The 25,132-nt window shown below is 34.0% G+C and overlaps 1 protein-coding gene and 1 non-coding gene across 4 annotated transcripts; both read right to left on the bottom strand.

Moving 5' to 3' along the window:
* Nucleotides 1–2,329: 2,329 nt before the first annotated feature.
* TRNAD-GUC (transfer RNA aspartic acid (anticodon GUC)) lies at nucleotides 2,330–2,401 on the bottom strand. The gene has a single exon. It is a non-coding gene; the product is annotated as a tRNA-Asp (tRNA).
* An 8,851-nt stretch (nucleotides 2,402–11,252) lies between these two features.
* On the bottom strand, nucleotides 11,253–23,482 carry LOC132282148 (tRNA (guanine(26)-N(2))-dimethyltransferase 1). 3 transcript variants are annotated; one of them, XM_059783771.1, is made up of 13 exons: nucleotides 23,114–23,169; nucleotides 21,479–21,539; nucleotides 20,032–20,325; nucleotides 19,811–19,898; nucleotides 19,391–19,512; nucleotides 18,928–19,067; nucleotides 18,771–18,843; nucleotides 16,156–16,244; nucleotides 15,904–16,009; nucleotides 14,548–14,760; nucleotides 14,047–14,241; nucleotides 12,140–12,217; nucleotides 11,253–11,817 (listed from the first exon to the last, which is right to left on the bottom strand). In XM_059783771.1, exons 3-13 carry the CDS (start codon nucleotides 20,251–20,253, stop codon nucleotides 11,581–11,583), a joined length of 1,563 nt encoding a protein of 520 aa, XP_059639754.1. In that variant the 5' UTR covers nucleotides 20,254–20,325; nucleotides 21,479–21,539; nucleotides 23,114–23,169; the 3' UTR covers nucleotides 11,253–11,580. The 3 variants fall into 3 exon arrangements, with proteins under 3 accessions (XP_059639754.1, XP_059639752.1, XP_059639753.1); XM_059783769.1 differs by lacking the exon at nucleotides 21,479–21,539 and having other exon boundaries at nucleotides 23,114–23,482; XM_059783770.1 differs by lacking the exons at nucleotides 18,771–18,843; nucleotides 18,928–19,067; nucleotides 21,479–21,539 and having other exon boundaries at nucleotides 23,114–23,482.
* Nucleotides 23,483–25,132: the final 1,650 nt, after the last annotated feature.

Here is a 25,132-nt window from a genome sequence, read left to right as displayed (position 1 = left end):
GCTCATACCCAATTGCTCACCCCTTTCGTCTGAGACAACACCCTGGAAGTCTCAAAATTAAACAGTTTAACCCAAACATATGATTAAGACAACTCAAAATACAGCGCATGAGAAAAATTTACGAATATCACCTTGACAAAAATAGAGCAAGTGCCATAACTCATAGCTTTAATTCATAAAAACCATGGTTCACAATAACTGTCGCGGGCGTGGTGTAACGAACTCGGATGAATACTGGTCAAAATGGCCGGTTCATGGGAGTATTTAACTGTACTTAAAAAAAGTTACGAATGATAACGTATCGGGCTATACGGAGCAAAACATAAGTAATAAAACCAAATAGAGATCATATTTCTCAATACATGAAAAAAATATATATATATATCCCTGATCTAGAATTATTAATAATATTTAATTATAAATTGCTGGAATTTTATGAAATTTTTAAATATTTTTTTCTTAATTTTAATCAATTAAAAATATATTCATCTCAAATCATTGGGCTTTACTCGCGGATCAGCCCAATGACGCACTTTGCTAAAAACATTGAAATTCTATAACCTAAATTAGCCAAACTAAGCATAAATATCCCATATCTAACATTATTTAACGAACTCTCTTCAATTCTCTGATTTTATGGTAGAAGCGTTCATCCAAGTTCTTCTAATTAATTAGATGCTGTTAGTTTAACCCAAGTTAGTTATTATTTTGTTTTCCTGATGCTGTTAATTGATTAACCAATGTTAACATGAAAAATTTCACATGTAAGCATCTAAAATAATTTTATATACGTTACTCAATATATTAAATTCTACATATTATCAAGACATAACAAAATTCTTATAAATTAGTAGAACATTACTTACTTGTTAATATTGAAAGTTCTCCCGATCTCCTTCAATTCTTCTTTCTCCTCATTTTTTTTTTTTTGGTCTGAAGACCGATTTGCATTGTATAGCCTAGGGTATTATACACAACCTTATATTTATATATATATAGTATTCCGTATAACTTTCCAATTCCCCTGGGATTATATATATATATTATATTTTATTTTGATCACTTAATTATTATTTTACAATATTATCCCTTAATTAATTACTACTTTAAATTATAAATTTAAGAATACTGATAAAAAAAATCGAACATTTATCTCCGATGGTTGTTATCATCTTTTTGAAGTCATTGAGTTATTGAATACTAACAATTCCGCTTTCGATTTCAATCTTTTCGAAGTCATTGAGGTATGAACACAAACAACGCCATCAATAACACTTCCGATCTCAATCTAGAAAATTAATAAAAAAAATTACAATTTGATTGGACTTACTTTGTCAATAAAATTTGCCAATACTTAATGCATATCTCAAAACATAAATACTTTTCAAGAATAATTATAAATTATCAGACTCTGCATCAATCAATATTTAATTAAGTTTTTGTATTTTTTTTTATTTGTTCAATAAAATTTTATCTCATTATATTTAAGTTCGCCTTTTTTTTTTTTTTTTTTTTGTTAATTTCCTGACTCAATTTGTTTTGAGAAATAGCAGGAGGATAATTAAAGAATTCAAGCAAAAAAAAAAAAAAACGGAAGAGCTGGGAGTTGGAGTCCAAAATGGGGATTTGGAATGGCAATGGATCAATAAAAATAATATACCCAAAAATAAAAAATAAAAGGCGAACTTAAGTACATAATTGAGTACATATTGTTTCAATGATCACTAGGCCTTTTCCATGTCAGACATTAGTACAGTCTCTTCATATTTTGATTGGTCTAATTGAGCAAGTACCTTACAAGTCCACGTGTTGTTGGTGACCACAACTAGGCGTTGTTTGTGATCAATTGGTCCACACATCTTCGAAGGGAGGTTCTGGGTTCGAGAGTCTGAAAATGTGTGTGAAAATTTGTTTTATCATTAAAAAAAAAATAAAAATAAAAAAAAAACTCATTGTTTGGCAGCATGTCACAGCCTATTTATAAGATGTTTAATTCTTTGCGTTTGTTTTTTTCATTTTCTGAAAGAGATAAATCTATACGAGGGCGGTATAGTCTTTTATCATTTAAAAGCCCCTACAAAATCCAATTTTCTAGACACAGTAGCTAAAAACAAATGGAAAAATTTATGGACATTTATTAAGAATGAAAAAACAATTATTAAAAAACACAGAGAGAAATAAACCAACTTCTAATGTAGAGAAGGAAAAATAAAATAAAATAAAATAAAGATAGAGAGAGAGAATTTCTCCGTTTCCGGGGATCGAACCTGGGTCATCCGAAGCATAGTGAACTAGAAGGGAAAAAAATTAAAAGAAAATATAAAATTTTCGCCGTTGCCGGGGATCGAACCCGGGTCATCCGCGTGACAGGCGGATATACTCACCACTATACTACAACGACTTGGATGATCAACGTCTTATTGTTGTATTATAAATATCAATTTCAAATCTTCCGGACCCACATTTTTGAAAATGGGTACGCGTCTATCCCGAGAGAGTCTCCTTTACCCAAAAAAAAAAAAAAAAGTTGGAGTATTAATTAGATGGATGATTGACCTATCGTTTTTTAGAGTGTTGATCTCACATTAGTAACAACAACCCATTAGAATTATTATCATTTTTTATATTAATTTGATTATAATTCAAATATTAAAATAATAATAATAATAAATAAACAAATTAATAAATACCATACATAACTTATTTTGTTACATTTACAATTGTTCTCACTGAAATTTATCAAAGAAAAAAAAATGTATCCCTAAGATAGTGAATACTATTTATCTCACATCATTGTTAGGTAGTAACAACCAATTAGAACATTTATCATTTTCTTTATAATAACTTTGTTGAGGCTGAAATTCGCGCAATCCGATACGATACCGTTTTCCTGTAAAGAAGAGAGGAGAAGATCGATAAACCTTGACGGCACCGGTGTGGTGCCTGCCAAGAGCTCTCCGACGATCAAGTTAGTCACGGAGGTCTAAAACGAAGGCAGGGATTAATAATAGTTTTTAGGTCGTACCTTCTTTAATGGCTTGATGCCCTATTTATGGCTGTCGATTGGAATCAAAATCGTTCCACTGATATCGATGGTTGACTTTATCTTCTGCTTGTGCGAAATCATAGGAGATTTATTACCAGATTTGTCGGGATATGATTTAATCCTTTTGACCTCCTCTAATTATAGTAGGATTATTCTTACTTGTTGAATCACGTCAGATTTGATTTCATTATCCTCAATAATGAAATCTAATCAATCTTATCGAGGGTAGGGTAGGTTTATATTTTTCTCTATCAAACTTGATTATAGATTAAGATAAAAAATTAAACAAAATAATAAATACAAAAATAATTTTGATTGATAATAATTTAGTTTGTCACATTTACAATTGTTCTCACTAAAATTTATATTAAGTAAATTTAATGTAAAATTTAAGGAAAACAATGGCCATTACCAAATACAAAATTTCATAAGATAAAGTGCACTAAACCCCCAGTACTTTTTTCTCTTTCTTAAAAAACCCCCCTGAACTTTAAGGAATACATTGAACCCCTTAAACTATCCTATTTGTTGCAAAAAATGAAAATTCGTTAGTTGACCATCTGATAGTTAACGCCGAGTAATGGCATGTGACCCATGTGCCTTAGTAAAAATATAAAATACCACATATACCCTTATAGCCGTTAAAGTCCATTATATTCACCATTACATATATACATTCCTTATATATACATTCGAAGCAGGAAAGAGGCTGAAAATTATATAAACCCATTTTCTTATCATTGATAATTGGAGTGTTGGTGTGTAAATCTGGGAATGAGGTAGCTATTTATGCTAGAGTGAAAGATATAGAACTTTATAACTTGGGTATGGCCATCATCGGATCCAATAATACAGGTCGATTCAGAACCGGATCTTGAAAACCGATTTTTGTAAACCAAGGTTGGGATAGCTTCACATCCGTAGCCAAACACCGTTCTTCGGTCTGCAGAACCGGGTTGAACCAGAACCAGATCTCTGCAAACCTGGTTTTAGTAAAACCAAGGTTGGAATAGCTCCACATCCGTAGCCAAACATCGCTCTTCTTCTTCACTGTCAATGCCGGCGAGGACCACAATCTGCTGCCGACAACAAAAAAAACAAGGATCCGAGGTATAGAATGGAGAATCGAGACCACCACAAGTCAATTAACAGCCAAGGGACGACGGTGAAGCCTCTGCAAATCTCTCGGCTACAGCAAAGAACCACACTCAGTTTCAAACGAAGTCACCGACAACAAAATCAGTTACAACGGCGACTACACACGACAGCCACCGGCGTCAGCAAACGGAGAGGTCGTCGGTGGGCTACACAGCACAGTCAATATCTGCAAACTTCGGATCTGCACACTGGTTCGCGACGAAGGCACAATGATGACAACAACTCCTCGTCGACAGTCCAGAAATGGTCGTCGATCAAGAAAAACGTCCACAACACAATTTCAACCGCAAGCCGAGTTCATCGACGCACGGTGATCTCTTCATGAACTAGTACACACCCTAGCACCGTGGTAGCATCGTCAATGGCCAGATCTCTTCACAACCTAGTACACACCAAGCAATCAGGGTTGAGAGAGAGAAATTGGAAGCAAGAGGGAAGGAAAATTACTGGAATTTTCAGAGGGAGAGTCAATAGTGTACATAAGACTTGTTTGCCATATTGTTAACCACTAGTTTGGGACTTTTTGGAGCGAGAGAAGACACGTTTGGCGCCCATTAGATACAACCGATGTTATTGATAAGGTTAGGTGGGTACGTGTCACTTCTTTATTAGTTCTAGAGATTACAATGCCACATTATCATCTGTTGAACAAAAAACCATTAAGACGATGTCGTTCAATTAAAGGCTAAAAGGTAATTTCATTTTTCTGTTAACGGCTGTTTCACAGCTGGTCACTGAATGCAACAAATTGATAGTTTAGGGGGTTTTGCTTACTTCAGGGGGGTTTTTTGCAATAGAGCCATAGTTCAGGGGGATTTAGTGCACTTTACCCAACTTCATATAAAATTTACACTGCTGAGCCCAGTAACGTGGGCTTGTAACTAAATGGAGCATTAAAGTGGTTGAATGTGATTTTTGGGACACTGGTGCAGTTTCATTCACCCCTTCTCTGGACCTGGACCCATATGGAAGGACAGTGGACTATTCCAGTTCCTCCGAGGACCCATATGGAAGGACCCCCAAGACCATGAACTAAAAAATAAAGTCCCCTATGTTCTTGGACCCCAAGACCATGGACTAAAAAATATAAAATAAAAAAAAAATAAAAATATAAAACCTAACAACTGGAGGGCCTTCCCACACATCACCACTTTTTTCTTCTTTCTGGTTATGGCAAAAATAAATTTTTTTTTTTTTCTTTTTTTTATTTATAACAAATTGCATTACTTGATATAATATAATACATATATAGTAAATTATATTTTGAGCAAATTTCTTCTAAACCATTGAGAAGCTTAATACTATGTAAATGAAAAATAAAATAACAATTAATTCCCACTATGCAATCACTGTCTAGGGAGGGACCACAAAGTGCCATGCCTATATATTATGGCATATTTCATGTCCTTTAATTGGGATTCTCTGATATTATGTTAAACTATCAGCAAATTCTTTCTCCAAAATGACATGGTGCGATGCCATTGGTCCAGCCTACATCACCAGGTGGTGCCTTTCACACAGAACAACCACTCACTTATATTGTTTATTACATATATTCAGGCTTGTGTAAGGTTTCTGTAGGCCGCATAATGTGGTATAACCCTTTTTGACGTTTTGATTTATTGCGTTTTGTCCCTTTTATTTTTAACAAAAGCATGGTTTTGACCTAAATTGATTAATTAATAATTTGAAAGATTCTAATGTTAGTTTGACTCTTCAGACTTCACAAAAAGTCAAGTTGAATGGATGTAATCGTACTTGTGGTACTTGAAGTGTTCGAGATTTTGCTTTGATTAATTTATAAAATTTATATAAGGCATTTTTTTCATACGAATTAAATAAAGCTCATACTATATCTAATAGTGTGACCCATAAAAAATTATTTATACCTAAAAAAATCGATCGATCCCGAGGGTTGTGTGTGATCTCAATCCTTTGAAATTGGAGAGTGAATGATATAAACTATATTACAATTTGCAGCTTTTATTTCAACTGTTGGGTAGTCCGATGACAGCAATAATTAAAAGAGTACAAATATTCTCTATGTACATAGTGTGTGTGTGTGTGTTTGTGTGTTTCTGCATCATGCATGTATTATTTTATTAGGTTTACAACTACAAGGGGAGATAACTAGGGGTCAGCAAATAAGTCGAATTCACGAATTCGATTTGATTTGGTCCGATTTATACGGATCGGAACGAATTGCTATAGCCACGGATCGGCAGCAGATTCAAAAAAATTGAATCCGTAACTCACGAATTGAACTATTAAAAATTCGATCCAATCCACTAGTCATTTATATATATATTTAAAGAATAAATTAGTTAATTTAATTAGTTAATGATCATTTAATGAACTCTAATAATGTATTAATTAAAAATTATTTAAATATATGAATTAATGGTGATAAAATAAAATTTTATCTGTTGGGTTATGGTTAAAAAAATAAATAATATTGGACTATTTAGGAAAACTCCAATTCGTGGATCCAATTCGATCCGATCCATCATTCAACGGATCCAATCCGATCAGTGCGATAACAGATTAGTGACGGATTCAGATTTTTTCAATCCATTAGTATTGATGCCTAATAAGGAGAAACATTTATAACTTTGGTAACTTATATACAAGATGCTATATAGTAAATCCTTGATTTGTGCAATTACTTGCAACTCACATGTATCATTAATATTCATCTATGTTTTAGAGGTATTGTAATAATTGAATTCAGAATGTCCACTCGCTATAGAAAATATGTACTCATTTGTAAAGAAAATATATTTTTTGCTTTGTGATATGAATGTATTTTTCTTATTCCAAGTACCTTTATGAGTAAAAGAAGGGATTAAAAGTTTTTTTTTTTGTAAAAAAAATAGAATTACTCTAAATAAAAATATAGTTTAAATTTACTTGGCCACGGATAAATACATAATAACTCATTTGCTTCTCTTTCTTTTTTTTTTTTTTTTCAATCCCAAATTCAAATGTGGTGTGATTATTTTGCTTAGCAGATTATATTGGCAATTTGACACTGATAAAGTTTTAGACCTACGCTTTAGTGAGAAAAAGAAAGTGGAAGGAATAGGAAAACAAAAGGAATTAAAGAGAGCCTCTTTAGTGGCCCATTTTTATGGACCATCATCCATCATTAAAGTGGTTTGACAATTGAGTTTGGAAAATTTTGAATTTATTTTATTTAGTAAATTCGCAAACCACTAATATCTAAGGAATTTTTTTTTTTTTTTTTACAGGAAAAACTTCAAGATGGCAAAATTTTCTAATCTCCTTAGGAAAAATAAAAAATTGCCCCCCATAAAAAATTTATGAAGTCAACTCATGCACCCATACTATACCCAAATTTATCACCAACAGTTGGGACGAAGCCCAAGACACCTCAAGTTAATTAAAAATATATATACATTATTATTAGGGATTATTACATATAAATGAATTTAGTGGCCCATATTTACCCATACATTGAGTCAAAGTCAATAATTTCTCTAAAATGTGTTTGACCCAAAAGCTGAGGTGGTACATGAAAAAATACAGTTTCATATTTCTGTTGCCTAAAATACCCTTCTTCCTATTTTATGTGTTGCCTAAAATTCCCTTTTACGAAGGTACCACTTTTTTTTTCCAAAGGTACCACATTTTTAGACTGAAGGTACCACTTTTTGGCGTCCAGGTACCATATTTTCTAAACACTCGTTTAGCTAGATTGGAGAATATTTTGTGTTATTCATGGCGTTAATGGAGCTGTTTATGAATGTAATGTGCAACCTAATTAGCGGTTTGGGGTTTAATACCATTTTCAATTGCAAAAATAAGTCCCTTTTTTTGGTGTCGAGGTACCATATTTTCTAAACACTCTAGCTAGCTTGGAGAATATATTTTATGTTATTCATGGCCCTAATGGAGCTATTTATTGATCCACTGTACAACCTTATTAGCGGTGTAGGGTGTAATACCATTTTCAATTGCAAAAATAAGTCCCTTTTGCGAAGGTATTACTTTTTTTCCAAAGGTACCACGTTTTTGGACTGAAGGTACCACTTTTTGGTGTCCAGGTACCATGTTTTCTAAACACTCGTTTAGTTAGATCGGAGAATATTTTGTGTTATTCATGGCATTAATGGAACTGTTTATGGATGTAATGTGCAACCTCATTAGCGGTGTGGGGTTTAATACCATTTTCAATTGGAAAAATAAGTCCCTTTTTTTTTGTGTCGAGGTACCATGTTTTCTAAACACTCTAGCTAGCTTTGAGAATATTTTGTGTTATTCATGGCCCTAATGGAGCTATTAATTGATTCACTGTGCAACCTAATTAGCGGTGTAGGGTGTAATACCATACGTATCAACTTACCCCCTTCCTTTAAGTAACAGACGTTTAGTGCTGATGTCAGGATGGATAAATGGGTAGAATGTCAATTTTGCCCTTTACAATGGCTGAAATGACATTTTTAACGTTATTGACCATTGCAGAGTTACAAAACTACCCTTATTCATTCAACTGCTTCAATTTTGGAATGAAATATTTTTGATACTACATTCATGCAATAGTCGAAGAAAATTCAGGAAGGCTCTAGTATAATAAGCCATACAATACTAATTCATAAAAACCCAATGCAAAGGAGAACTTCATTTCATTCCATCTAAGGTAGATGCCAGTATAATACGCCATACAATGGTTGCAAAACCATACCAACCTAATCCACAATAAAAAGTTGCAAAGCTATTCTCCTTTAAAAGTAGAAAAATAGCTCACACCAACAGATTATAAAATAGCAGCAAAAAAAAATGACACTGTTCAACATTACAAATGTCTCATATCCCACATCATTTCAAATACTTTTTGGATTCTGAGATCCTCCTATCCCACTTCCTCTAGCTCCCAATTGGGTAAATATAGGTATGTATTTCCTTGTTATGCGGTAAACCATTTTGTGGCCCTTTTCCTTTGTGTGGTCCTAATGAGAGTCCTCTTGTTTGTGTATGCGATGGACATGCATTCTCTGTGTCTCTGTGTGTAGTTGGAACAAAAGAACCACTTTGTCTTTGTGACTGTCACATGCAACAAAAATTAAGATATTAAGGCTTTGTATAATAATAATAAGGAACAAAAGCAATATAAAAATAGATAATTCGAAACTTTGAATAATAATAATTTTAAAAAGAATTATCAAAATTAAAAAAGAATTTATAATTCGCCCAAAAAAGACAGCACTATCATGGTTAACACGAAAAAAAAAAAAAAAAAAAAATTGCCCAATTAATACAACTATGAAAGAATTCACAGATTTGTACCAGATATATATATATATATATATATATATATATATATATATATATTTGATATTACGAGACAAAAGACAACTTCAAAAAATAATAAATAAATAAAAAATCACTCATTCCTACCAACAAATGGCCTTTGGAAAGTTTTCATTAACTGTGCAGAATATATAACATGGAAAAGTGCAAATGAACATTGAGCTATAGTACTAACAACTAAGTTATACTAAGAAATTATTCTACAGCAAAAATTATATCAAAAGTCGAGGAAATTACATCTTATAAGCCTTGATAGATGAAGATGGAAATAGTGAGGTTCCTTGAGGTGAATGGTAGCTTGTTGGCTAATGAATAACACAAAATATTCTCAAAGCTAGCTAGAGTGCTTAGAAAACATGGTACCACAACGCCAAAAAAAGAGACTTATTTTTGCAATTAAAAATGGTATTAAACCCCATACCACTAATTAGGTTGCACATTACATCCATAAACAGCTCCATTAAAGTAATGAATAACACAAAATATTCTCCAATCTAGTTAAGCGAGTGTTTAGAAAACATGGTACCTGGACGCTAAAAAATGGTACATTCAGTTCAAAAACGTGGTACATTTGGGAAAAAAGTGATACCTTTTCAAAATGGACTTATTTTTGCAATTGAAAATGATATTACACCACACACCGCTAATTAGGTTGCACATTGAATCAATAAATAGCTCCATTAGGGTCATGAATAACACAAAATATTTTCCAAGTAGCTAGAGTGTTTAGAAAACATGGTACTTCGACGTGAAAAAAGGGGACTTATTTTTGCAATTGAAAATGGTATTAAACCCCACACCACTAATGAAGTTGCATATTACATCTATAAACAGCTCCATTAATGCCATGAATAACACAAAAAATTCTCCAATCTAGTTAAACGAATGTTTAGAAAATATGGTACCTGGACGCCAAAAAGTGGTACCTTTTAGTCCAAAAACGTGGTACCTTTAGAAAAAAAATGGTACCTTCGCAAAAGGGACTTATTTTTGCAAATAAAAATGGTATTACACCCTAAACCGCTAATTAGGTTGCACAGTAGATCAATAAATAGCTCCATTAGGGCCATGAATAACAAAAAATATTCTCCAAACTAGTTAGAGTGTTTAGAAAACATGGTACCTCGACGTCAAAAAAATGGACTTATTTTTACAATTGAAAATTGTATTAAATCCCACACCGCTTATTAGGTTGCACATTACATCCATAAACAGCTCCATTAACACTATGAATAACACAAAATATTCTCCAATCTAGGTAAACGAGTGTTTAGAAAACATAGTACCTGGATGTCAAAAGGTAGTACTTCAGTCCAAAAATGTGGTACCTTTGGAAAAAAAAAATGGTATCTTCGCAAAAGGACATTTTAGGCAGCACATAAAATAGGAAGAAGGGTATTTTAGACAACAGAAATATGAAACAATATTTTTTTCATGTGCCACCTCAGCTTTTGGATCAAACACATTTTAGAGAAATTATTGACTTTGACTCGATGTATGGATAAATATGGACCACTAAGTTCATTTATATGTAATAATCCCTTATTATTATGCTAGCCCTAAGCAATCCACAAAATTGAATTTTGAATGTCACACAAAAACTTCAATCATGTAAATTATAAATTTCATTAGCAAAATACCCAAAAAAAAAAAAATTATAAGCGATTACAAGTATTCAACAATACTGCACCAAAATTCGGCATTTTAAAAACAGAGGTCATACAAACACATCTCTCTTCAGATTAATTAAATTAAGTACTACTTGATTACAGTCTCTGACAAAAAGATAGATAAACCCATTATAACAGTGAGTAAACGAATAAAGTTAATTATAACCAAACAAAAGCAGAACTCTTAAATGGACATACATTTGTTGTGATCCTCAATTTCCTAGGGGCAATTCGCGTGATTATGGTTGGGAGCTCCAACAATTGTTTCTGCAATGAATTTGCAGAGTAATATATCAGAGTACAAGAGCAGAAATGAGCTCTATGTCAGCTTGGGGAAAGGCACATGGGACATTTTCAAATAAGGATGCCTTGTTCTCACGAAATGGAAATGGGATCTTCCACCTTCTTACGTTTGGCTTGGGGATCATCACCTTCTTCGTGGTTATTAGTGCTAGGCACCGCATGTGGACCCAAAAGAGATGAGTGCTTGCTTGTAATCTGACGGCCTGCCCTGAGCTTAGGGCCCCAATGCCTTTCAGGATTTGGAAGGAACCGTGCAACCTTCTTGGCTTGTGCTTTGCTAAGGGATGCAACAGCTCGAGCAAAATTAGCCTGCTCATAAAAAGAAATAGAGACGGGACAATAGAATTATTAGCAGAAAAGCACGGGTTCTTCCCTAGCCCAGTAGAGTTCAAGAATCTGAGAACTTCCAACATTTTTTTTGGTCTCAGATAGATTGGTAACTGAGAGTTCTAAGGTTTTATATTCTTACACACCTAGAACGAAAATGACTTTTCATCTTAATGCAAGTGTTTGTGTGTGCACGCAATTTCCTGCAAATTTGGTTTCAAATGGAGTCGACAAATTTTGAAAAGGACATTGAAAACATTACAGTAAAGGTGAATTGCGGCCGTGCATGGCAGGTGAAACTTACTTGAAGGACTGGTTCCTTTGCAAGTATAACACTTCCTGCCTGCTCTGGAGGTTGAACTTTCACAGGATGAATTTTGACCTACAAACGAGAAAACCATAAAAACCACCCAATAAACCATCAGTCACATCATAACCGCTGCATAAACCACAATCTAAGCAGTTAAATTAACATTACAGGGCTGGTGGCAAGAATGGCCAATATTACAGCCAAATCTCCTAAGGTATGCCGTGTGTGCTCAACGACTCCCCTCCCATTTCCATTAATGATTTTTTGTATAATAACTCAATTGCCCTTGGCCTTGTGTGGAAACTGGAAAGGCATCAATAGCCTTAGATTTTGCCTTGAAATGACAAAAAAAATCATCCATACATTGACGAAAATGCCCTTGAAATGATTGATATGATGATACACAATGAAATAGTCAAATACAAATGAAATCAATTTTCATATCAATTTCATATCATTAAATTTGTAAATACAAAATTTAAAAATTTTATAAATATAAAGATTCGATCTAAATTTCAACTTATTAATAACAATTGGATTAAGTTTTAAAATTTATAACTTATAAAATTATTTAAGGTGTAATATGAATTGATATTTTATTTTATAACTTGAAAAAAAATTATATAGATTTTATCTATTTCTCTCATCGATCTCCCAATCGCCACATCTCTCATCTCCACATATATGTATATATATTATATAATTTGTGTATATACAGATTTAACTTGAATTTTAGGGTGACTCCATTGATCTAGCTATATATGGGGCTGCTGATAACACAATCGAGCAGTTATATCACAATGTCATATAATGTCCATGAGATGCGGAGCTTTGATCAGTCCCATCAAGGAATAGATTTCTGTCATATGGTGAGGAGTCAAGGATTGATTCCGAATTGCACTATCTTCCCGGAGGAAAATTTTGGGGAAGTCGAGATGACAAAAGAGTCGGTGATTGAAAGCAAAAATGCAGGAAATGGTGCCTCTGAGAAAGCAAATGAATCATCAGAGAAAAAGTTCGGAAATATGAAAAAGTCCGATTTGCATGTTCTATGTCTCTTCTACACAAAAAGGCTCTTACTTGAAATCAGACTCAGAGGCTTCCCCAAAATTGAGCCCAAGAAGCAAATTCATGCATGAAAGATCTCCAGGACAGACAGAGATAGTCCTGGTGATCTTCTTCGTCTTCACTCACCATCACTAACACCGTTGTTGTTTCATCAATCTCGACTCATTCCCAAACTTCTCAATCCCAAGAACTCTGGCTTTGTCCACTTCAGTGGATTCGACCAACAAATCGTACACCATAGGGGTTTATGAGAAAGAAGGGAAAGGAGAAGAAGAGAGAGAAACACAGAGAGGGAAGAAGAGAGGAGAGAAACTGAGGGGGAGTGGTTTTTATATATGTTGGGCAGAAAAGTAATTTCACATCAAAGATTTTTTCAATTATTAAAGTATTAAAACATCAAGGGTAAAAAGTACATTTTATATCATAACTTAACATTCGTCTGCTCACCAACGGCTACAGTAGTACATGAAGTAATATTGGCCATTATTATGACAAACCTCAGGAGAGGTTAATGGATTGTACCCAAATTAAATAGTAAGCATGCCAGCTATTTAACGGGAAATAAGAAGACAAGCCCACATGAGAATCTTGGCCTTTTGAAACTGCTACCTCAAATATCAACTTAGACACCCAAAAATAAAAAATAAATAAAAAGAATGGATGATGAAGATGCAGGAAATTTAAGACTTTATTAATTTAATCTTGTTAACAAAGATGACTTTTGAAGATTTTAATTCATCCTCATTGAAACATCTACAATTTACTATAAGAAAAGGAAAATGCAAGCACATGCACATGCACTCAAACAGAAAACACAAACGTATAGCACTTACCCAGCAACGCATGATGTCCCAAATGACATCCATGGGAGCATCTGATTTCAGTCCCAATGGATTTACATGAGTTCCTGAAATACGATATCCTGCATTAATTACAGCAGAGCGGAATATTACTGCAGACGGGGAAGTGCATTTTAGTGTAGCACAGAGATTGTGCAAACTCAGAAACAGAGGAGCATCAGGCAATTCCTGCATAACATACACCAGGAAGAATAAGTATTTAATGTAATGTGTATTGCCAATCAATTTTTTGTCTGGATATGTATATAGGTATAACCAGTCAACCTACATGAAAGAAAATAAGGGGCATGAAATTAATTGTGTCACAGTAACAAGAACAAAAAGTTTCCTTAATACTATTTCAACACCTTCTACCCAAATACAGTCATGCCCTCATTATTTTCTTTAGACAGACATGGAGAACTGAACAAGCTCGTATGTAGTTGATGTTATAAAACAATAAATAAAATACCATTTTGAAGGACATAAACACACCTCTGAAACTGTCGTCAATACAGCAGATATTCGATCATAAGCAGGATAGCGGTCCTCCATTGATTTCACGTCTGCTAGCATGGAAGTTACCCATTCTTGATCATGAATGGCAGCAGACCATATTGGCCCACCCATGTTGTATTTCTTGCCACAGTCCCTGCATTCTTGAGGAACAACAGGACCATACCCAGGTAGGTACCTGATGCTGTTATTCTTGAGGAAGGAAAAAAAATATCAAGAAGTTGTCATGATTTGGAATATTAGAGAATTGGAAACATACTATTCACAGATCACATGGACCCATTAATTAACTTCCAAAAGACACCCTTGCCCTATGGCTCACAACTAATAATAGAGTTACTATAATCTTTGATATATTCACTTCTTTTATACAGTTATTCTCCAATTGCCTGTTGTTAAGTGTCTTATGTACTCCCAGTTTCTAAGCAACCAGTCAGAGCATCAGTAGTCAAGTTCACCTATAACACAAAACTGCAGTACCATGCTGCCACAGACCCCTACAGATAGCAAGTTTTGTTCCAAAGGAGCCCGGACCTGGAGACAAACCATTTTAAAGCTGGTGAAGTAATTGCAAACAACCACTCAAGCTTATGGCTTTCTAAAGCAAAAGCACTAGTCAGCTCAATCTGAGTTGCAATCAAAACAATTCCAAGTTTAATATAGTTACTCAACCGCCCACTGAGATGCTACGACCACCCCAAGACTCTACCTGCACGAACAAAATTGCCAGCTCTACATTAGGTAAGAAGCAATCAGTAGCAACCTGTGCACCTCTTCCTTCGTTTCTTTCCTTTCAACCCCCCCTCCTCCTCCTCTGTCTCTCTTGCCTGTGTAAATAGAATGCGGAAATTTGTAATTCCAAATTTGATCCCACTGACAAGCTATCTCCACCCTAAACCCAGTATGTTCCAACTTATTGCCAGCTTTAGACAGGATGCAAGTGATAGAGCATTCATCAAAATAGCTCACAGAAACTATATGATAAATTAATTTGTAAATGAAACTCTGTGCACGTGCATATGCATGAAAATGCCACCAGAATGGAAGATACATCAAAGAGAAAAATTAACAAATATATAGACAAACAACACACACACACACGTATGTGCACTGTACACACACGTAAGATTGAGAAGTATCACAGAACTATGAAACATCAACATCGATATGTAAGTGAAGGCAGATAGGGAGAGAGAGAGAGAGGTATGTCCTAACCTTCTACACAAGTTCAGCAAACATATGCATCACAAAAATTCATACATGGTACATATCATTTATGCCAAGATATGCAGCAATATTTAAGATACACAAAAGGGATATTGAATAGATTCATACCTTGGACACAGTCCTCCCAATCGACTGAAGATGGAAAGAATCACAACCATTGCACTGATAAACATAAGAGAGCTTAAGCGGAGTGTTTTTCATTGCACTTGCAGAACTGCAATCAATCATTTCAGATTTCAATCAAATGGAAACTAATAGACTAATAGAACAACCAATTCAGAAAAAATATGAAGAGAAATGACCTATGTTAGGTTACCCACTAAATAATGTAAGCCATAATCAAGAATAGAGGGCACTCACGTATATATGCGAACAAAAACCCGAACATAAAAGTCCATCTGAACTGAGAGCACTGGAACAATATATCGCTTGTATCTATTTGCATGGCTCTGAATTTAAGAAAGCAAATAGAACTTTGAGACCACATTGGTAACTGAATTATAAAATGAAGAACAAGCACAAAGAGTTATGTGATAAAAAATTATTTACCACTTCCAGCTTTAAGATATATATAAAACACGAAGACCAGTTAAATAATTAATGGTAAATATGACATACATTGTTGGTATAGAAAGCCATAGCAGTAGTATACAAAAGAGAACCAGGAGAACAAAAATTGACTGAATGACAGGTAATGACAAAAAAGGAGCCATTATTTGGTACAACGGTAAAAGCTTGACTGACAAGTGTGAGGAAGCGAGTCAATTAGTGGACTCTACCACAATCCATATCCTACAAAATATAAATTCTCAAAATACCCTTAACTTCAAGAACTAAATAGAACAATAATAATATTGAACTAGAAAAAAAATAAAAATAAAAAAAGGCCCAAGACAACCTAGAACTCAACTGTAGAGGTTTGAGTGGGTACTAAACCCTGAAATCCAACCAATTTTCAATAATTCCATCTCTAAATTATGTTTCTACAATATTTTATGAACTGCATCAGCCATACTGCAGAAGGTTATTATAGTCATTTTGGTCATTTTATACATATCATAGGTTAGTTGATCATCAGAATATTTGGGGATGCAAGCCACTCATTTTGGCTAGGATCTAGACATAACTCAGTCAAAATGCTTTGAAAATATAGTCAACAAAAAAAGAGGTTTATGAAGATAAAAAGAATTTCTGAAAAGAACTTTCTCAGATAACTGATCAATCACTTACACCGCCTCTCATTGTTTCTCTATAATATGTTACAACATTAAGAAATATAAATTACCAAAAAAATTCACTGATACAGTTGTCATTTTACATAGGGGAAAGTCTGAAAAACACCCGTGATTTTCAATTTGTGCGAATTACACCCTTTTTGTTAGATTTGTTTATAAAAATCCATACTAGATATAAAAATGTACAATTAAGCACCTCCGGTGAGAATTCCGGTGACATGCACATGACCATTTTAAACCCTTTATTCCCAAAATTGCCCTTTTACATTTCTTTACTACCCCTCACCATATATATGTGTGTGTGTGTGTGTGTGTGTGTGTGTGTATAGTATATATGGGTTTTCAACTAGGTTGGCTTTCAAAGTTAGAGCACCTTCAGCTGAGCTCAAACAATTTATCTGTTACGGTTCCTACCCTGCTTTACCATATCTCAACCATCACATTATTTTCGATTTCCATTAATCTTCTCTTAACTGGAAGCCTCCTTCTAGATTTAGGCTGGACTCTTCCAAAACTCCGAACAATTTTTTTTGGATGCAACCAATTCTCTTGATCAATTCCAGCATCAATAGCCAATGCTACTGGACTCGTAGCTTTTGATGGTAGTTGGAATACTCTTACAGGGCCTTTACCAATGAATTTGGGGATTCTTGTAGATTTTGTAGTTTGCAGTTACAGAGAGAGAGAGAGAGAGAGGGTAAGTTCAGAGTTGAGAACGAATAGAGATGGAGGCGATTGGGGAGGCTGAAATGATTTGCCCAAAAAAAATTATATAAAAAGATCATAAAAAATTTCACCAAATAGGATTTAGTTTGCAAAACAAGAATTATAGACCTTGATTAGTTGATTTAGAAAAAAAATTAAAACAAAACCCATAGATAAACTGAAATATATGGGTTTTAAACTTCCAATTCTTGTAGATTTTGTAGTTTGCAGCTGCAGAGAGAGAGAGATTGGGCAAGCTTGAGAGTTGAGAGACAGCGGCTGAAGCTTGCGAAACGCGAACCCGAACTGGAACAGCGGGCGATGGAAACTGAAAGATATGGGTTTTGATTTTTTGAACAATCTGAAATGATATGCCGATATGGGTTTTGATATAGGTAATAGGTTTTGAACTTTTGATTCTTGCAGACAGATAGATAAACTCAAATATATGGGTTTTGAACTTCTGATTCTTGTAGATTTTGTAGTTTGCAGTTGCAGAGAGAGAGAGAGAGAGAGAGAGAGAGAGAGAGAGAGAGGGCAAGAACGAGAATAGAGATGGAGTATTGATTGAGGGCTATTTTAGTCTTTTCCTATTTTTTCGTTATTTTATTATTATTTTTAAATCATAGATAGAGGGTTATTTTAGTCTTTTTGTAGCTCCGGTACCAGTCAATATAGGTCAATGCCCAAAGGCACTAATCCACACCATATTTAAAGTATAGGGGAGGTGAACAAACAATGGGGGATTATACGCACTATCTCGATATCACAAGTGAGTAAAGCGCACGCGAGCCTTTTACATATAATTATATACCATGAAAAAGAGAGGGAAAAAAAGTGATAAAAGGAGCAGCTGAACAACTAAGCAGATTGACCAATGAAGTTGTCAAATTTGAGAGAAGTAGCCACAAGACCACTGAGGGATCCTTCACTCACTTCTTCTAATACCCCAACCCGAGAGAGAAACAGAGACAGAGATTAGTCAATGATATTCTATGTTGACATGTAACAGTTTCCTTACGATTATGGAAATACCTCAATGCAGGCAAGGAGGATCCTCAAAGCCATTTCATGGCAATATTTTCCTTTCAGTGGATAGGAACCATACCTAATTCCACAAGCAGCATTATAGATAAGATCACTAATCATAGGCCATTGATCTATTGAAGGCGAGGAGAGTTTAAAACCTTACTTGGAATAGCAAACCTCCCCATTACCCCCACATAGCACTGCCATATCAGTTGCTGTGCACATCAACATGCCTCCATCAACAACTGATTGCACCGCAGAGTCCAAGAACACCGAAGGTGAACCATAAGGATCAAGATCAACCTAAAATACCAGCAACAATAAAGCATGAATACTATCTCATTGTAAAGCTAATGAGTGGACAGCCCTGGAAAACCATCTGTCCAAAATCAGAATATGGCAAAGATGGGTAATAACCACTACTTCAAAGTGATCAGTATTATCTACAGCATTTCCATCAATTATGCTCAAGATAAGCAATTTCTTTTATACAGTTTTTGAATGAAATTGATTGCAAATAAATAATAAATAATAAATACATATCCTGACAAGCTATCTCCATTTGCAAATCTTCACATACGATTAGAGAAAGGAAATCGCGAGTAAAAAAGATGTATGGAGCATACCGCGTCAAATTCTTTTGGGTGGGTGAGCATGTAAACTCGAGCATCGTCAAGGTGTGATTCCACCTTTGAACATGCCACTGAACCGTTAAATTTTATATTTCTCCTGCAAGCTTCAACAGAAGCTGCAAAAAGCAAAAATAATAAATCCTCTCATGCATAGGGCTCAGTTACACACCACAAAAGAAGCATCTTAATTTTCAACATAAAACAATATGTGAAAGATGGTAATTCAATTTGTAATGAAACATATATTCAGCATTCATACAGAATTGAATATACCAAAAAAAATATAGGAAACAGCATCTTGATGGAGTTCTATGAGCTTAATCGCACATGAAGATGTTCTTTTCAGTTCAAAGAAAAAGTGGCATCCTAAACAATATGAAGTCACAGGATGTAAAGCATAAAAGATCTAACTACCTTTATCATTGTCCAGGGCCACAACTTGACCTATCCCTTCTATTTCACGTGCATATCTTAAAGCTCTTAACCCAGAAGCTGACAAGGCCTATCACCACACAAGAAAGCCCAAATTAAGATAAAGGCCAAAGACAATGTGCATTAAATTTTCCACACAACATCAATTGTATGTGATAAACAAACAAATAATACATCATAATAACAGAAGATACAGGAAAAACCTCAAGTACTCTAGGTGGCTTTAATTCCCCGCGTATTTTCCAGTCTGGGGTTTTGACTGGTCCTTTTGATATGCTACATGGTTCATCATGGGATATCTCTTCTGACTCTTCACATTCCCCATTAGGTTTTTCATTATCCACAACAGAATCGATAGGTGCTTCTGGTTCAGAAGTATTCTCAATTGATACCTTTTGTGCCGTTCTTGTTCTTCTGGATAGCATTGATTCATGCTCCTGTTTGCGTTTGGATATAAATGTCCTCAAGACAGCAATAGAAATGTCCCTGTTGTTCACCTGGTTATCATAAAGTTGCAAGATCAGAATCCACTTAGTCCACCAGAAAACCACAAAGGCAACTGGCTTGGAAGATTTTACTCCAACAAAACAATGGTTATTAACACAAAGCAAATAATTACCCATCCTCTATTTACAGGAATCTCTCCAACACAGATAGCAGTTGATTTGAAGATAAAATTTTACTTGATTAGTTATGCATTACCATGGTAATCGACCATTATACGGAATTAAATAATCATTGTTCACAAAACTAAAAAAAGGAGCTGTTGTAAAGCTTTGAAGAAATCAAACCAAATGGAAGCTAACCATGATGTATAAACTTGGATGCTAAATGAGTCAATTGAACTCCCAAGGTACCATCTTATGTCTTTTTACAAAATACTCTGTTATACAGAAAGTATATTATTCTCCAGAAAACCACAAAGGCAACTAACTGGCTTGGAAGGTTTTACTCCAACAAAACAACGGTTATAACTTAAAATACAAAGTAAATAATTACCCATTCTGTACTTACTCACAAGAATCTCTCCAACACAGATAGCGGTTGATTTGAAGATAAAATTTTGCTTGATTAGTTATGCATTACCATGGTATTCGATCATTATAGGGCATTAAATAATCATTATTCACAAAACTATAAAAGGAATTGTTGTAAAGCTTTGAAGAAATAAAATCAAATGGAAGCTAGCTATGATGTACAAACTTGGATGCTAAATGAGTCGATTGAACTCCCAAATCCCAAGGTATCATCTTATGTCTTTTTTACGAAATACTTTGTTATACAGGAAGCATATTATTCTCACAATGAGAATTCAACTTCAAGCCTCACGAATCATAACTAGCGAAGGTGATTGGTTTTCTACGTATTTCAACAAGATAATCCAGGGAGAGATGAGCAATAAAAATGTATTTTTTTGTAGATGAGTTGTCCAGATTTCCTATTCATATTATTTGTGATTGGGAATCAACTGATCCCCACAGCCATCTGAAGGAAACCGTTTGTTATATTGTAAAATTTGAGAACAAATTATTGAAATCTTCTTGAATACTCATAACAACTAACCAAAAAAGGAAACCTAAGCCAACAAGGTAACTCGGGATAAAGAATGCCCTTCACTAATTAAAAAAAATGCATCACTATTGTTTATACCTAAACCCATGTGATCCGAGCAGTTGAAGAGCTACCATGTGAGATTGCTGGGAAACGATACCTGGTAGGAATAGGGAATCCCACACTTAGTATATCTTCAAAGAAATTAGCAGCATTAGACTGAAACAAGTGCAGGAGATTTTGGTCTAGTGGACAGACATGAATTTTTCATACATGATCTAGGCTGAAGTTGGTTGTTAAACGGTTATCAAAATCCAGAACAAGTGAGGTGGTAGGAGTGCTCAAAAACTTACCCGTGCCAGAAACCGTGATTATGGAAGGTCAAGGTAATTGTTATCCCCACAACACTCATATCCAGAGTATTTCTTAAAAGGGGAAATGCGTGTTGGTTGACAAAAGGCACCTTCCTAAAGAAGAACAAGACAACTATCATCTAGCAATTGTTCAAAGTAAGTCTCCCGACTCAACTGTAAAAGTTAAGGCTTCAGAAGGACAGCCCACATCAAATTTACAACTTCCCCTTCAGCACTGTAACACAGTTCATGGTTCCTTAGCTTAGCCTAGTATAGCTCAATTGCTTAACCTAGCCACTAGCCTAATTCCTGTGTGCTCCACGTACACTTGTTAACTCGACTCTCAACCCAGTTCAACAACCCTACCTTGGTCAAACCTCGAGATACGAATGAAGTTGTGATTCTAGTTACCAATTACCAACAACAAAAGAGAGAGAGATAAGTTATGACTCTCCTCTCCTATAAAGGTACTGTGTATCCTGCTTTCTGCTTTCTTCATACTAAGTTTATTAATCTTTGCTTAAATTGTTTAATACTCACTGTTTCCAAATGAGTTCAAAATCCTTTCAACTTCATGTACAAGTTCTTGGACATGAGACAGTGACATCTGAAGGGAAAGGTCACTCTTACTTCCCGATAGTTTATTTGACCATTCTGTGATCGAGTTCAATCATATAGGGATAATTTAAGTCTGATGTACCACACACCAGCCCTTATAAGACTTTAGCACACTGGCAAGAGAACTCATGAACTTGGGCATGGACCTACATGAATGTGAGGGGGGAAATTGCCTACCCCCTAATTTTTTTTTAAGTAATATACACTTGTTATTTAGGTTTTTTTTTTTTAATTATATACCCATCCCCCAAAATTTAGAAGGATTAGATCATTTTAATATCTGTAATAAAATTTACCATAACCTAATGTCCTCACATTGAAAGCCGATATAAAGAACACTTTCATTTCTATGTTTGGCCAACAAAAAAGGGGGGAAATGCAAAATTTAAGATATTTCCAATGTAACGCATATATTTCCAAATCCAAATCAGCATATACTGAAACCAACCAAAAAGTTGGAAGACAAAGGTTGCTTCTAAAGCCAAAAAAAACACTGAACCACAAAAGGGTTCGTTCAATTCAGCAATTACATTTGGAAGGTAAACAAATAAGTACATTTCAAGAAGTGAAGGACTTCAAAAAAATTCAACAAATAACATAACTAAATAGCAATGACCCATAAAAAATTAATCTCAGAAATCACAATCTCAGACTCGGCAATTTTTATGCGTAAAACATAGCAAAGACATTCTTTCAGTGAAAATCACATACACAAGGCGGCAATTTTAATGAAGCATCAAGACCTATGTGGTATAGGGAGGACCTGGGTTTTGTTGTAAAACACTTCGTTCTTGGCCTGCATAATAATCTCTGCCTCTCCTTCTTTGATGATAGCGTAATCATTCAGATCAGACGCCATAGTTTGGCTGCTCTGCTTCTCTTCCTCCCCTGTTTTCCCATCACCACCCATATCGCAATATATGGTTAGGGTTTTTCTAATTTCCACTCCTAGTGGCAGTGACGGCGGCCGCGGCAAGGGCAGTGACGGTGGCCGCGGCGGCGGAAGAAGAGGGAGATGAGAGTGAACAGGAAAGAATCAGTGCAGATAAATGTCAAGATACATATATATTAGAATCTTAGATACACGGTTATACATACAAACATGCCCGATAAGTTGAACGAAACCCTATTGAGCGTTATATATATATATATATATATATATATATATATATATTATATATATACGCTCTCACACTCGCACGAAGTGATGCTCTTTTGAATTTTACTTTTTAAACGATGACTATTATACAATATTTTTTATGATATTTATAGGGAATAAATTATCAAATTTAATTATAGTGGGTCTATTTATTTTTTTATAAATTCAAATTAAATGAGGCAATATTAGCATTTTATTTTTCTATAATTGCACTACACTCCTAAAAATAATGACATTTCGATCTCTAATTTTATAAATAAATAATTTTTTTTTTCTCAAATAACATAATTACCTTTTCGATTATGGAAAGATTTTCTAATCTTTCTTTCTTTCCCCAATTAATGTTTTGAATAGCTTACATCCTCTCTCTCAGTTCTTTCTCTATTCTCTATAACTTATCTTCTATCTCTTTAGGATTTAATATTAATCTTTGTATGTAACTTTATAAAAACTCACTGATTAAAAAATGATGGAGTTGAACAAAGTAACTAATCTTATTAACATAAAAAGTATGGAAGAACTATGGTAACTTTTTGAATTATGAGCTATTCAACCACATCTATGCTAATGGTGATGGTAATATTTTCTTTTATTTTTCTTTTCGCATCTTTTGCTTTGAGTTTAATTTAAACTTTTTTTTCTTCTTTCATGTGAATTTTAAGAATTAATTTGGAATACCTTTGAATCTTGAAGTTTAACTTTTTGATGAAAAAAGTTCCAACTGTTTTAATAATAAAATTTCAATAATAGCAATATTGCGAAAAAAAGAAGAATAGAGATATGGATATTATATACAACTATGTTTCGGTTTTTATAGCTCTGATCAAGTATTTGTCTCCTTATTTCTTTTCTCTACTTTTCTTAAAGTCAATTGAAACATAATTCTAAATTTAATTATATCAAAACCTACAATCATAGAACTCACCTTCCAAATATATCTATATATATATTTTTCCTTGGGATATAATTTATTTATATTTTTTTGAATGATTAACAATATGTAATATTAATTGAAGATAACAGAAATACAGATATATATATTCTCGGCAAAGAGTAATAGAAGAATTTTAAATATCTGATATAAAAAGAAAAAAGGGTGAAGAAGATCTGGATGAAAGGGTTATTTTGTCCAAAAATAGTTAGAGCATTTAATATGTCAGGTGATTGGTTTATTGCCACATTAAGCTAATATTTTTAGGTAAGTAAAAAAGGTAGGAAAAGGAAGTTTATAGTGCAAAGCTAATTTTGGTATAATAAAATAAGAAATGTTGCATTAACTAGTTTAGGGACTTTTTTGTAAATTATTTTAAAGAAAAGTAAAGTGTATAATACATTATTTCCTTTTAAAATGACTAAATTATCTTTCAAGTTTGAATGTTTATGTTATTAAGCTAAAAAATTTTGATTGAAAACTTTTAGAAAATATATGGAGATGCAATTATCTTCTTTTGCCGTTATTTATTTATTTATTGTTTTTTTTTTTTTGAGACTTTTCAATTGGGAGCATTATTTTGAGACGACTAAAAAAGAAAATATGAACCCTTGTTGTTGAATGGAGGGAGTATATTATTATTTAACTTTTATTTATATATATATATGGATTTTATTAATTTGTTGAAAATA

The sequence above is a fragment of the Cornus florida genome, unplaced genomic scaffold (assembly GCF_030987335.1).
Source record: "Cornus florida cultivar Cherokee Brave unplaced genomic scaffold, ASM3098733v1 CherokeeBrave_3.0.0_Hap2_Chr11, whole genome shotgun sequence".
NCBI lineage: Eukaryota > Viridiplantae > Streptophyta > Magnoliopsida > Cornales > Cornaceae > Cornus > Cornus florida.
This window is presented reverse-complemented; position numbering and strand designations above follow the sequence as displayed.